General features: G+C 44.3%; 3 protein-coding genes and 2 non-coding genes across 5 annotated transcripts in view; 3 read left to right on the plus strand and 2 right to left on the minus strand.

Annotated features, from left to right (window-relative positions):
* Window positions 1-1,891, minus strand: part of Ndufs1 (NADH:ubiquinone oxidoreductase core subunit S1) — a 39,363-nt gene extending 37,472 nt beyond the window's left edge. The window contains exon 1 of the mRNA XM_031368987.1: window positions 1,751-1,891. The gene's annotated coding sequence lies outside the window, so the exon portion shown is untranslated. The remainder of the gene's footprint in view (window positions 1-1,750) is intronic.
* Window positions 1,892-2,093: 202 nt separating this feature from the next.
* Window positions 2,094-5,030, plus strand: Eef1b2 (eukaryotic translation elongation factor 1 beta 2). The gene is made up of 6 exons (XM_031367709.1): window positions 2,094-2,468; window positions 3,059-3,181; window positions 3,747-3,873; window positions 4,163-4,229; window positions 4,602-4,727; window positions 4,832-5,030. The coding sequence occupies exons 1-6, from the start codon at window positions 2,389-2,391 to the stop codon at window positions 4,984-4,986; spliced, it is 678 nt and encodes a 225-aa protein (XP_031223569.1). The 5' UTR covers window positions 2,094-2,388; the 3' UTR covers window positions 4,987-5,030.
* Window positions 4,002-4,078, plus strand: LOC116089590. The gene has a single exon (XR_004118375.1). It is a non-coding gene; the product is annotated as a small nucleolar RNA SNORD51 (small nucleolar RNA).
* LOC116089594 lies at window positions 4,349-4,480 on the plus strand. The gene has a single exon (XR_004118379.1). It is a non-coding gene; the product is annotated as a small nucleolar RNA SNORA41 (small nucleolar RNA).
* A 2,838-nt stretch (window positions 5,031-7,868) lies between the features above and the next one.
* Window positions 7,869-13,293, minus strand: part of Gpr1 (G protein-coupled receptor 1) — a 33,658-nt gene continuing 28,233 nt past the window's right edge. Inside the window, exon 3 of the mRNA XM_031367719.1 lies at window positions 7,869-9,250. Within this exon, the coding sequence (XP_031223579.1) occupies window positions 8,182-9,243 (1,062 nt within the window). The 5' untranslated portion in view covers window positions 9,244-9,250 and the 3' untranslated portion in view covers window positions 7,869-8,181. The remainder of the gene's footprint in view (window positions 9,251-13,293) is intronic.

Here is a 13,293-nt window from a genome sequence, read left to right on the forward strand (position 1 = left end):
AGGCAAGAGGCTGACTTTCCTTGAAGTTTTCACCTCAAATACCGCCATCACACAGGTGTCCGTGACAGTTATTTCTCTTTTCTGAAGACTAGCAAGTCCCCAAACAATTCTGCCACCAAATTCCAGAACAAGCAGTACCAATCCCATTTTTAAAAAGTACTGATGAGGCTGAGCCCAGCGGCCTATGCCTGTGATTCTGGCACTGGGGAACCTAAAGCATGAGAACCCTGAATTTGAGGCCAGCCTGAGGTATATACATGAGACTTCATCCTATGAAAACAGCCTGTACTACATAAAGAGTTTGAGGATAGCCTGGCTTATATGATGTACAGTTTGTTTTACTGCAGTCTTTTAATTTGGTGGGGTTTTTTGTTTTTGTTTTTGTTTTGTTGTTTTGTTTTGTTGTGAGATAGACCTCATGTACCTCAGACTGGCTTCAAACCTGCTATGAAGTCAAGGATCAACTTGGACTTCTAAACTTCAGGCCTCTACTTCCCAAGCAAGGAGCAGAATTATCAACACGCACTACCATGTCCACATTGGTATATGTTTTATTGTTGGTGTTGTTGACATTCATTTACTTACTCCATGAGTGTTACCATATACACACAAAGGGGGTGGGGCAGGTGCATGTGAAAGTCAAATGACAACTTTTGAAAGGCAGTTCTTTCTTTCCATCAATGTGGGTCCTGGCCATCTAACTCAGGATGTCAGGATTGGCAAGCATCGTTACCAACTAAGCTACCTCCCAGCTCTAATATGTATTTCAGACATAGTAGCCATCAAATAGGAACAAAAAATAACCAGTCAAGACAAGGATGTAGTTCAGTGAGTAAAGTCCTTACCTAAGCACACACAAGGTTCCTGGTTCAATCCTCCTGTCTCAGCCGCCCCAGTCTGGGATTACGGACAAGTACCACCACACCCTGGCATATCTCTAATATCTTTCTTGGTTGTGACTTATTAAAATAACTTTCTAAAAGGCGCTGATGCTCTAGCTTAGAATACTAGATTTAAGGATGCGAAACTCGGTGGCGGGGAAAAAATTCCCAGAAATTTGTGTTTGATCTTAAAGACAAAGAATCTCGAAAACTTGATTCCTGATCTGCAGCAGGACTCCGAGCTAACTTTTTAAGATTCATTTTTAGTTTATGTGTGCATGTGCTTGTCCCTGTGTGGGTAAATGTGCACTTATAAGTGCCGGTGCTCACAGCCCAAAGAAGAGTGGCAGTTGGGAGTCTTCTGATTGGGATAGTGGGAACCGAACTCGGATCCTTTCTGCAAGGCACTCTTAACCACCTGACTATCTCCGCAGTTCTCCTCGTCAGTGGAATGAATAAAATACTACCCAACATGATCAGTGAACTAGACAGAACAAACAGTAGTGTGGACAGTTTCAAGACAGCAGCTAAACAGATGCCTAAGTTTAAGTCTCTCGTGACGCTGGGAAACGAACCGGTCTCCTGAAAGGGTCATGTCCTGTTTTCCCCTGCAAAGAGAGAGACAGAGAGGAGCTCGCAAGCCCGAACTCGCAAAGGTCTCCTGATCATCTTGCTTATGCTCCATCAGACCAGAAACTATGTAACCCTCACCGGCCGGTTCTCCCGGGTTCCGGAGGTGGCGGGGCAGGAGGTGGTACCCAGTCAAGGACAAGAGGAGAATGCCTTGCCTGACCTAAAGGATGCAGTCCTGCCAAGAAAGAAAACACCGCTCGAGGCACTTCAACTTCCCCACTTAAACGCGCCCTCACCTTTCCTCTGGGGCTCACCGAGCTGTTCCGCGGACTGGTCCGGGTCTCTCTGACCCCTCAAAACCCGGCCGCTAAGTCAATATGGCGGCCACGGCTAACTCCGTCAGTCCGACCTGGCGGACGGAAAGCCAGGAGGGACTATAAACCCAGATTTGACAATTTCTCCCCCGCCCCCTTTTGGACCTGTTCGGCAATTTCCGTCAGCCGGAGAGCGAACCGGGAGGAAGCGGAGAAGACGGCTGGGACCTGCAGTTCCGCCGGAAGTAGCCGAGGCCTTGCCCCCGTGCGCTTTCGTTCCACTCCGGCTCCTCAAGGGGCGTTTCCCTTCGTTTTGGAGTCCTTGGAGCTAGGCATCTTAAAATGCCTCTTTTATTAATTTCCCTCCAAACACAAGGGAAGGTCCGCGGACGATCCGTGGGCCGTCTAGTTAACAATTTTACGCAATTCTCCGTGGAGGAACGAGACTAGGAACGTGCTCTGACCTTTAACCTCTGGCCGGTGCAGCGGAGGGGAACGCCTCCGTCTCTATATAAGGAGTTTTCCGGCCGGCCCGGGCCCTTTTTTCCTTAAGCGCTGGCCGCGGGCTTCTGGCGCTCTTTTCCTCCGCTCTTGCTCGGCCCCTGGTTGCAGCCTTCGCCATGGGTTTCGGAGACTTGAAAACCCCTGCCGGCCTCCAGGTGCTCAACGATTACCTGGCGGACAAGAGCTACATTGAGGGGTGAGCCGGGAGGCCGGGGGGCACGGGGCCACGTGGCGCGGGCTGGGCGGGAGGGAAGCGGGTCGATCGAAGCTAGGGGAAACCGAGTTAGGTCTCCCGAGGTCTCTGGGGCTGGACCTCCCGGGAGGGGCTGCCAGCGCGATAATTGAAATAATGCTTGCTCTCCGTGTGGCTGCGTTCAGCCGGTTCTTCCGCGTCCTTTGACTAGTTACTTAGTTTAAACCTGTGGGAAGCCTGTGGGGGTGATGGTAGCCTTGGAGTTCTCCCTAGTGGCATATGATAATTTTTGGTTATTTTTCGAGACAAGGTTTCTCTGTGTAGATCAGGCTGGCCTCGAACTCAGAAATCCGCCTGCCTCTGCCTCCCAAGTGCTGGGATTAAAGTCGTGTGCCACCACTGCCCAGCGCAAATAATTCTTGATTGTACAGATTCAAACATATTCTGTGCACTTCCAATTAGAAGCAATTTAGGTTAGCCCTGTAATAGTTCCTACTAGTTAGTTTGACGAATGTGGGCTATGTCATTTACCAGCCAGCTTTTATGTCTTTTCTTTTAAAGGTATGTGCACTTGTTTTTGTGTCACCCGGCAGGTATGTGCCATCGCAGGCAGATGTGGCAGTATTTGAAGCAGTCTCCGGTCCACCACCTGCTGACCTGTGCCATGCCCTACGTTGGTACAATCACATCAAGTCTTATGAAAAGGAAAAGGCCAGGTAAAAGTATCTTTGTGTTACTTGGATTTTTACGTGGCAAAGTAGGACCCGGGTTAAAGTTGCTTTATAGCATTGTTGACCTAGTGTAAGCTGAATTTCTTTGTGACCTTAAAAGGCCAAGAGACTGAAGTCCTCCATTTTCTCACAGAACAGGTAGAACATGGACAACTGCAGTTCAACTTTTCCCCACACCTCCCTGATAATGTGCTTCGACCTGGGGGGGCCACCGCTGGGGTGTGAGGGTAGCTCGTTCATTCGGTCCCTGGCCATTCTTCTGAAACTACCAGCAAGGGTGGAAGTTTGGGGAAGTGGATTCCAGTTCACTAAGAATGGAAGTGAGCATACTTAATGAAATCTCAAACAGATGTTCATTCTGAAAGAGTAAACCATAGTGAGTACTGAATACTATACTATGGGTGAAGTGTAAAGTTATTTACCTGGGATTGTGCTGAAGGTTAAATAAATAACCAGAAGAGATTGGGAGTTCCTGGGAAAGAAAGATGGTGTGCTTTGCCCAGCAAGGGCTTTGACAGCGACCTAATGTGGTAGAATGTTTGATTTCAAGCCTGCCGGGAGTGAAGAAATCTTTGGGCAAGTATGGCCCTGCCAGCGTGGAAGACACCACAGGAAGTGGAGCTGCAGAGGCTAAAGATGATGATGACATTGATCTCTTTGGATCTGACGATGAGGAGGTATGACTTCATCTTTATCCAAGCATGCTGAGAAGGCAGTAAGTCTTTAAAGCATGAGCACAGACGCTGTAGCCACTGCCTGGATGGATCCTGGCGTGGCTTTAGTTTCTGCCTTGAAAAAGTTATCACTGGGTACATGATGAATAAAATCAAATCACCATCTTTCGGCTGAGCTCCTGATGGATTTGCTTTTTTCTGATGTCTGATCATTTTTGGGATGACCTTGTCACACTACATTTAAGCCGAAGATAACAAACTTTGTGGAATGTTTTTTTTTTTCTCTGTACAGGAAAGCGAAGAAGCAAAGAAGCTACGAGAGGAACGCCTTGCACAGTATGAATCAAAGAAAGCTAAAAGTGGGTAATTTTATGGTGGTTTATCTTCATTGTTAGTAATGATGTGAGGGTCTTGTCCAGCGCTTGGCTGTGAAGTCGTTTTTCCCCCGGTTAAGTTGAATGGGTCAATATTTTAAAACCTCCACAGCTACTGGTCTGCAGCTGTCTTTATGGTAGCAGTTGTAGCATTCCTCTGTGGAAAAGAAACTGTTACACAATTTAATGCCTCTTTCTTAGCCACACAGAAAGAGGAATATGCGTGACAGACACAAGGCAAATTGTGTATGTTTTTGGCAAAAAGACAAAGATAGCCTGTTTCAAAACAAGTTGAAATTTGACTTAGGGTGAAAGTGTTGAGTATTTAGGTGTAATCCACTTGTTAATCTTTTTTAGAGCCTGCAGTTGTTGCGAAGTCTTCCATCTTGTTAGATGTGAAGCCTTGGGATGATGAGACAGACATGACAAAACTAGAGGAGTGTGTCCGAAGCATTCAAGCAGACGGCTTGGTGTGGGGCTCCTGTAAGTCTGATGCATGTATCTTGGGAGTTGGGATTTGTGCATTTTCAGTGTTTTCCCATCAGTAAGAATTTCCTAACTTTCTCACCCTTGATGTTCTTTTTTAGCTAAGTTGGTTCCAGTGGGATACGGAATTAAAAAGCTTCAAATACAGTGTGTGGTTGAAGATGATAAGGTTGGGACGGATATGCTGGAAGAGCAGATCACTGCTTTCGAGGACTACGTACAGTCCATGGATGTGGCTGCCTTTAACAAAATTTAAATCATCCGCAAGTCAATGCACTTAAATAAAAGCTTGAAAGATAACCCTTGGCTCTTCATTTTGCTGTGAGAAATGGTATAAAGAGAATAAAGAACTGATGTGTTGTTAAAGATTTAGATAGTACAATTTCATAATTAGTGATGCAATTCTGTGGCAGTACATGATACTGATTGATAATGATCAACTGTCACTAGATGTCTTCAATATCTTTTTGAAAAACTGAATCTTGGGCTGCCAAGATGACTCTGATAGCCAGAGAGTACTTACCATTTGGTTCACTCCATAGAGCCTAGGTTGCAAGTAGAGTGAAACTCTGGAAGGTGCTCCTGACGACCACAGGTACGCCACCTGTACCTACAGTGTTTTTGGAGGTATAATCTGAAGTTAGCTCTGTGGCCTGAGAGGAGCATTGTATGTTCATAAGTCAAGTTTTTTTCCCTTGAATCTGGACCTCTGAACCTAGAGCCTGCAGGAAAGTGCTGCGATAGGCAGTATGCTTAAAGCTACTCATTGGGAACACTTGTGGAGGCTTCACTGCTCCAGAAGTACACTGTGGAATGCATCACAGCAGTTTCAGCTTTGTGTTAAAATTTTGGTACATGTAATCTAAATATATTTACCATAATTTTTTACAGTTCATCCTTAAAGCTTATTTTGTGAGCAAGGTAGTGGTGGTGTATACTTTTAATCTCAGCATTCAGGAGGCAGAAGCGTGCAGACCTCTTAGTTCAAGGCCAATCTGTATTATACAGTCCAGGACAGTGGTATACAAAAAAACCTTGTCTTCAAAACAAAGCTTTCTGTATTTTATAGATAGGAATCTAGAAGATTAAATAACCCAGTCACTTCAGATGGTATTCTTGCTCTCAGTCTGGCTTCACATTGACTGCCTTCAGTGAGGGAAGCTTCACATTGTAAATAAGTATGTAGATACATACATTGAATAAAGCATGTACTAGGAAGAATGTATGTACATCAGCAGACCCAACCTAAAGTAGTGGGAATTTTTTTCTAGTTGTGTTAGGATCTTGAGGGCCAGCAGAGGGCAGTGTCAGAAGCCTGAGGTCTATGGCAGAAGCATGAGAGCAGAGAAGGGGCCTTCTCAGAACCATGAGAGCAGAGAAGGGGCTTTGTCAAATCCGTGAGAGGAGGCTGGGGGCCCTGTCAGAACCATGAGAGCAGGCTGAGGGCTCTGTCAGAACCATGAGAGCAGGCTGGGGGCCCTGTCAGAACCATGAGGGCAGAGAAGGGGCTTTGTCAAATCCATGGGAGCAGGCTGGGGGCCCTGTCAGAACCATGAGAGCAGGCTGAGGGCTCTGTCAGAACCGTGAGAGCAGGCTGGGGGCCCTCTGTCAGAACCATGAGAGCAGAGAAGGGGCTTTGTCAAATCCATGGGAGCAGACTGGGGGCCCTGTCAGAACCATGAGAGCAGGCTGAGGGCTCTGTCAGAACCGTGAGAGCAGGCTGGGGGTCCTGTCAGAACCATGAGAGCCTCCTGAGGGCCCTGTCAGAACCATGAGAGCAAGCTGAGGGCTCTGTCAGAGGCATGAGAGCAGGTGGGGGCCCTGTCAGAACCATGAGAGCAGGCTGAGAGCCCTGAAAGAACCGTGAGCAGAGAAAGAGCCTTATCAGAACCATGAGAGCCGGCAGAGGGCAGCACTTGGTGTTCTAAGGCTCCATAGTGCTTGGGGGATTCTGGAGAACGCTGACATAAACGTACATTTTATTCATCTTATACTGGTGTCCCTGTAAACAAAAGAACAGAAGATAGAATTATGCCAGCAATGCATGCTCTCTGAAGAACACCTATACCATCTGGAAATATGTTTATAGTAATCTACACACTTGTACTTAGCCAGAATTTTCCATAACCATGATTTTCTAGAGGACTAAAAACGAACACAAAATGGTAGACATGTTTCATAAAGGGGCAAGAGATCTGGCCCCTCCCTTTGATTCTGAGCCAGCCTAGTCTTGCTTTGACCAATGCATGCAATGCTGTATGCATGATATTCATAACCTGTAAGAGGACTGTGGATATGACTCAGTGGCAGAGCATGTGCTGCTTGCAGCTTGGAAGTCTGGTGACCCTGGACAGGGTCATGGAATAATTATGAGAGGAAGGACAATAAGATCTAATGATTAACTCATCCAAGTATTCCAAGCTAAGGCCTTTTGTATCATTTTCTACCTGAAGTTCCAAGTGTAGGAAGATCAAGTCACCCCATCTTGTTTATATTCCAGAAACTCAGAACGGAGCTATACTAACAGTAAATTGACATTTTGAGCAACTTATTAAACAAACAGTTAACAGGAATGGAAGCTTTAAATCCATAACCAACTAATACTTTATAAATTATTAAAAATTTGAATATATATGAATATATGCTGTTAAAATATTGTATGTTCAATTTGTTTATGGAGACTTGAGGCCAGCCTAGGCTACATAGTGAGACCTTATCCCAAACAAAAGGTTTTGGTTTTTTTTGTTTTTTGAGGGTTTTTTTGTTTGTTTGTTTGTTTGTAATTGAAAAGGTGATGATGAGGGAGTTAGGTCGCTGGCCCAGCTTAGCCAAAGTGCATTCAAAGAAGACCTGAATACACATTAGAAACAGCCTGGCATGGTGCCCTACACTGGCAATCTCAGTGTTGAGGTGGAGCTAGGCAGATCTCTGGCTCTTGCTGGCTAGCTATTTTAGCCTCATTGGTAAACTCTAGGTAAATGAAAGACTCTGGCCTCTAAAAAATAAGGTGGGTGTCTCCATGAGAAACACATGATTTAGTTAGTTTACACACATGTGCACCTACAAACACATGAACATGCACATACACACACAAAATGACCCAAAAGCAAACAAAAAAACAAGCCTGATACTTTTTCAATAGAGATAATTAATATAATGTGGTCTACATTATAAAAATGACTTATTTTGATACATACATGACAGTACATTAATAGACGCAGGCTAAAACGGTGGGAGAAACTTTTAGGCTGTCAGTACCAGATCCGCCACCAGAGGGCAGCCAGAGAGATACATGATTTAAATTGCAAGGAAGAAATCCTACCTTTTATACCAAAGTAAAAATATAACTGAACAAAAACATAGTCAGTTTAGATCAGAACAAAACCTAATCTGAAAAGATTTGTTATGAGGCTCATGTGAAAGCTCAGCAGAGTTTCTGGGAACACAATACTCATTGGGCAGTTTCTAGGAGAGACAGTCTCTTGGTTTCAGGGCTCCTGAGTTGTTCGCTGACTGTACCAGAGCAGCTGGCTTCCCACAGCGAGCGCTTTAGGACCTCAGTAACAGAGGCCCTGAAGCGAGCTTGGAACTTCTTGCTTATTAGGACGTAAAGGATGGGGTTCAAGCAGCTATTAAGGAAGGCCAAGCCAGTAGAGAGAGGGATTCCACCCTGCAGCACGTTCTGGAAAGAGCTGTTGTGATGAATGCTAAGTTCCCAAATGCTAAACAGGTGATAGGGAGTCCAGCAAACCATGAAGGCAATGACCACAGACAGGATCATCCAGAGATGCTTACTGGATATCAGAATGTTTCGCTTCTTCATCTTGAAGATGAGGCACAAGTAGCAGAAGCTCATTGTCAGCAAAGGGAAGAGGTAACCAAACAGGAACTTCACCCAGGTCAGAACGTGGTGTCTCATCAAGGTGAGCTCATGCTCCTGGAAATTGTTATAACAAATAATGTGGTTGTTGATCTTCATGGTGTCCCGGAAGTACAAGGTTGGACCTCCAAGCAGAGAAGCCAACAGCCAGATAAATATAACAACAACCAGTGAGCTCTTTAGAGTCCGGTGCCGATGAGACAAGCCAGGATGGAGCAAGTGGATGTAGCGGTCCAGGCTAATCACTGTCAAGAAGAAAACACTGGAAAACATGTTCAGTTGGGCGATGAAGGAATTAACCTTGCAGAGCCACAGGCCAAAGGGCCAGTGGAAACTCAAGGCCACATAGGAAATGTACAGTGGCAGGAAGAGAACAAAGGTGAAGTCGGCAATGGCCAGATTGAGGAACCAAATAGTGGTGACTGTCTTCTTCCATTTGAATCCCATGAACCAAATGACGACGGCATTTCCTGGGATTCCCAGAAAGAACGCTATGGCGTACAAGAGCAGGGAGATCCAGTGAACGAGTCCCAGATATACCTCCTCCTCCGGGTCAGACTCCTGGGAGTAATACTCTACGGCATAGGAATAGTTGTCCAACTCCTCGAATAGCATTTCCTGTGAGACTTCCATGATGATCCTGTAGGTGAAGAGTAAGGAAATCTGTAAAAGCTAATTTTAAAGGGGGAAAAAAAAAAGCTTAAGAATTAAGTCTGGTGAGTAAAGAACATACATCCAAAAATACTACATTTTATGACTGTTTTAGAAGAACTTGTCTTTATACTACAGCTGTCCAAACCCTAGGTTCACCGATTATACTCACTTACTCAGAGCTTTTAAGAGTTCATTTGTGGGCTGGAGAGATGGCTCACCAGTTAAGAGCACAGACTGCTCTTCTGAAGGTCCTGAGTTCAAATCCCAGCAACCACATAGTGGCTGACAACCACCCACAACGAGATCTGACGCCCTCTTCTGGAGTGTCTGGAGACAGCTACCAATGTACTTACTTGTAATAAATAAATCTTTAAAAAAAAAAAAAAAAAAAGAGTTCATTTGTGATTAAGTAATTAAGTGAAAAATTATCTACTCTACAGGTCAAGTTCTCTGTCCTTAAGACTTACAGTCCACTATGGTGCATTTAAAAGAATCTTGACATTCAGCAAGCATTTATTAGGCTCCTGGTATGCATTATTTGACATCAGATGAAAAGGAAAACAGATTGATACTTGCACAGTGGTGAGTTCCAGATCTGTAGTCATAGCCCTGACATTTTGTTTTTGTTTTTGTTTTTGTTTATGTTTTTTTGAGACAGGGTTTCTCTGTTTAGCCCTTGCTGTCCTCAAATTCACTCTGTAGACCAGGCTGGCCTCGAACTCAGAAATCTGCCTGCCTCTGCCTCCCAAGTGCTAGGATTAAAGGCGTGCGCCACCACTACCGGGCATCAATTTCTTATATAATGCAATTAATTTTTTTTTTATTTTACTAACTGAAACTTCTTTTCTTTGAATTAACTTGAAATTTTTTTTTGTAATTTTGATTAAAAAGTAGCTAGGCAGTAGTGACACACACTTTCATCCCCAGCACCCAGGAGGCAGAGGCAAGTGGATCTCTGTGAGTTCATGGCCAGCTTGAAACAGAACCAATTCCAGGACAGCCAGGACTACATAGAGAAACCCTGACTCAAAAAAAACCATATTTACATGACAAAAATTAACCAGTTTTAAATTGGATCAAATTTCCCGTGTTAAGTGTTCCATCTCAGGTTTTTGTGGGGGTATTTGTTTGTCTATTTGTTTTTATGTTTGGATGTCTTAGGCTGGTCTTGAACTTACTATGTAGCCCAGGCTGACCTCAAAAGCAGCAATCCTCTTATCTCAGCCTCCTGAGTGATGATATTACAGGCATGCGGCATCATGTCTGGCTTATGTAGTCCAGGGATGGAATCTGGGACCTTGTGAAAGTTAGACAAGTGCCCTTTCTATCTCTTCTTCCTCTGCAGTCCTTTGCTGTCTTTCTCTTTTCCTTTCATGCGTGTTTTGCTAGGCTGCCAACATCGTGGAGATCCTCCTTCCTCACCTCACATGTCAGCAACCATTCATTACTAAATGACTCTCTCTTTCTCTCTCTTTCTCTCTCTCTCTCTCTCTCTCTCTCTCTCTCTCTCACACACACACACACACACACACACACACACACACACAGACACAAATGTTAGATTCTAGCAGACAGAGATGTAGAGAAAAAAAATTAAGTAGCTGGGCAGTGGTGGCACACATCTTTAATCCCAGCATTTGGGAGGCAGAGGCAGGCAGATTTCTGAGTTTGAAGCCAGCCTGGCCTACAGAGTGAGTTCCAGGACAGCCAGGGCTACATAGAGAGAAACCCTGTCTTGAAAAACCAAAAAAAAAAAAAAAAAAAAAAAAAAGAAAGAAAAGAAAAAAGAAAAAAAATTAAGTAGCTATAAATTACATTTTATTAGTGTGTTTATCTGCATGCCAAGGCATGCATATAGAGGTCACATGACACCTTTCAGGAGGAATAGATCTCTCCTTCCACCATTTTGATCCCAGGGATCAAATTCAGTTCACCAGGCTTGGCAGTGGATCACTTTACCTGTTGTTGGGCCATCTTGATGAACTTTTTCAGGGTTGTTTTTGTCTTTGTCTTTGTTTTGTTTTGTTTTAGTAAAAAAAAAAAAATTTAAAAAATTAGATATTGTGTTAAGTGATGGTAAGGACTGTAGAAAAGGAGAGGAGGACAACGGAAGGGACTGGAGGGGACTGTAATTTTCTTTTTTTGTTTTGTTTTGTTTTCAAGACAGGGTTTCTCTATCTAACAGCTCTGGCTGTCTTGGAACTCACTCTGTAGAGCAGGCTGGCCTCAAACTCAGAAATCTGCCTGCTTCTGCCTCCCAAGTGCTGGGATTAAAGGTGTGCACCACTATTGACTGGCTGTAATTTTCTTTGTGTTTGTTTGTTTGTTTTGTTTTGTTTATTTTTTGTTTTTTCAAGACAGGGTTTCTCTATCTAACAGCTCTGGCTGTACTGGAACTCACTCTGTAGAGCAGGCTGGCCTGGAACTCACAGAGATCCACCTGCCTCTGCCTCCCAGAGCTGGAATTAAAGGCGTGCTTACATTTCAACAATTGAGACAGGGAGGGACTGTTGTACAATTAACTGGAGGAAGAAGCAGTTTAAAGGACAACAGCAAACACAGACCGACTGCATCCAGAAACGGTAAGACTCTGGGCACATCAAGAACAAGTTGAAGGTAGGCTGGCAAGATGGCTCTGGCTCCTTAATGCCCTTACTGCTGCACCTACGGACCTGAGATTGAATTCCGGGACCCACATGGTGGAGGGAAAGAATTGTCTTCCAAAAGTTGTCCTTAAATCCATAAGTGTTCCATGTTGCATGCTCTCATATAGGTAGGTAGGTAGGTAAGTAAAGAGATAGATAGGTAGATGTAAGACTATGATTTTAAAAGCTAGGCAATACTAATAAAGGAAAGGGAACTAGGAAGGTACATCAGTGGGAGGATGAAGAGATTGCTTAGTGGTTAAGAGTAGTGGTTGGGTCAGGCAGTGGTGGTGCACGCCTCTAATCCCAGCACTTGGGAGGCAGAGGCAGGCAGATTTCTGAGTTCGAGGCCAGCCTGGTCTACAGAGTGAGTTCCAGGACAGCCTGGTCTACAGAGTGAGTTCCAGGACAGCCGGCTCCAGGTTTTGAGAGAAACCCTGTATCAAAACAAAACAAAACAAAACAAAGAGTATTGGCTGTTCTAAAGGATCCCAATTCCATTCTAGTACCCACATCATGGCTGACAGCCTTGTATGATTCCAGCCTCATGGTATCTGCTGCCCTCTTCTGGCCACTGCAGGCACTGCATGCATGTGGTGCTCAGATAACTCACGTAGGCAAAACAACAATACACTTAAAATATATTTAAACAAAATTATTTTAAGGGGCTGGAGAAATGGCTCAGCAGTTAAGAGCACTGACTGCTCTTCCAGAGGTCCTGAGTTCAATTCCTAGCAACCACATGGTGGCTCGCAACCATCTATAATGAGATCTGATGCCCTCTTCTGGTATGTCTGAAGACAGCAACAGGGTATTTATATACATTAAATGAATAAATAAATATTTTGAAAAAAATTATTGCCGGAGAATTGGCTCAGCGTTTAAGAGCACTGACTGCTCTTTCAGAGATCCTGAGTTCAAATCCCAGCAACCACATAGTGGCTCACAACCATCTGTAATGAGATAGGATGCCCTCTTCTGGTGTGTCTGAAAACAGCTACAGTGTACTTACATATAATAATAAATAAATCTTTAAAAAAATATATTTTAAAAAAATGGCCGGGCAGTGGTGGCGCATGCCTTTAATCCCAGCACTTGGGAGGCAGAGACAAGAGGATTTCTGAGTTCGAGGCCAGTCTGGTCTACAGAATGAGTTCCAGGATAGCCAGGGCTACACAGAGAAACCCTGTCTCAAAAAAAAAAATAAAATAAATAAATAAAATAAAAATAAAAAGGATCAGTGGGTAAAGGTGATTGATGCCAAGCTTGAAGAAAGACCTGAGCTCGACCCCAGGACCTAGTAGTAGAAGGAGAGAAGAGAATTGATTTCTGAAAGTTCACCTCTGACCTCCATATGCATGCCATGTTGTACCCTACCTCACAA

The sequence above is a fragment of the Mastomys coucha genome, unplaced genomic scaffold, assembly GCF_008632895.1.
Source record: "Mastomys coucha isolate ucsf_1 unplaced genomic scaffold, UCSF_Mcou_1 pScaffold14, whole genome shotgun sequence".
Classification (NCBI taxonomy): Eukaryota; Metazoa; Chordata; class Mammalia; order Rodentia; family Muridae; genus Mastomys; species Mastomys coucha.

Coding starts and splice junctions, on each gene's coding strand:
- Eef1b2 (XM_031367709.1), top strand. CDS start 2,389: ATGGGTTTCGGAGACTTGAAAACCCCTGCCGGCCTCCAGGTGCTCAAC. Junction 2,469..3,058: donor GACAAGAGCTACATTGAGGG/GTGAGCCGGGAG, acceptor GTCACCCGGCAG/GTATGTGCCATCGCAGGCAG. Junction 3,874..4,162: donor TTGGATCTGACGATGAGGAG/GTATGACTTCAT, acceptor TTCTCTGTACAG/GAAAGCGAAGAAGCAAAGAA.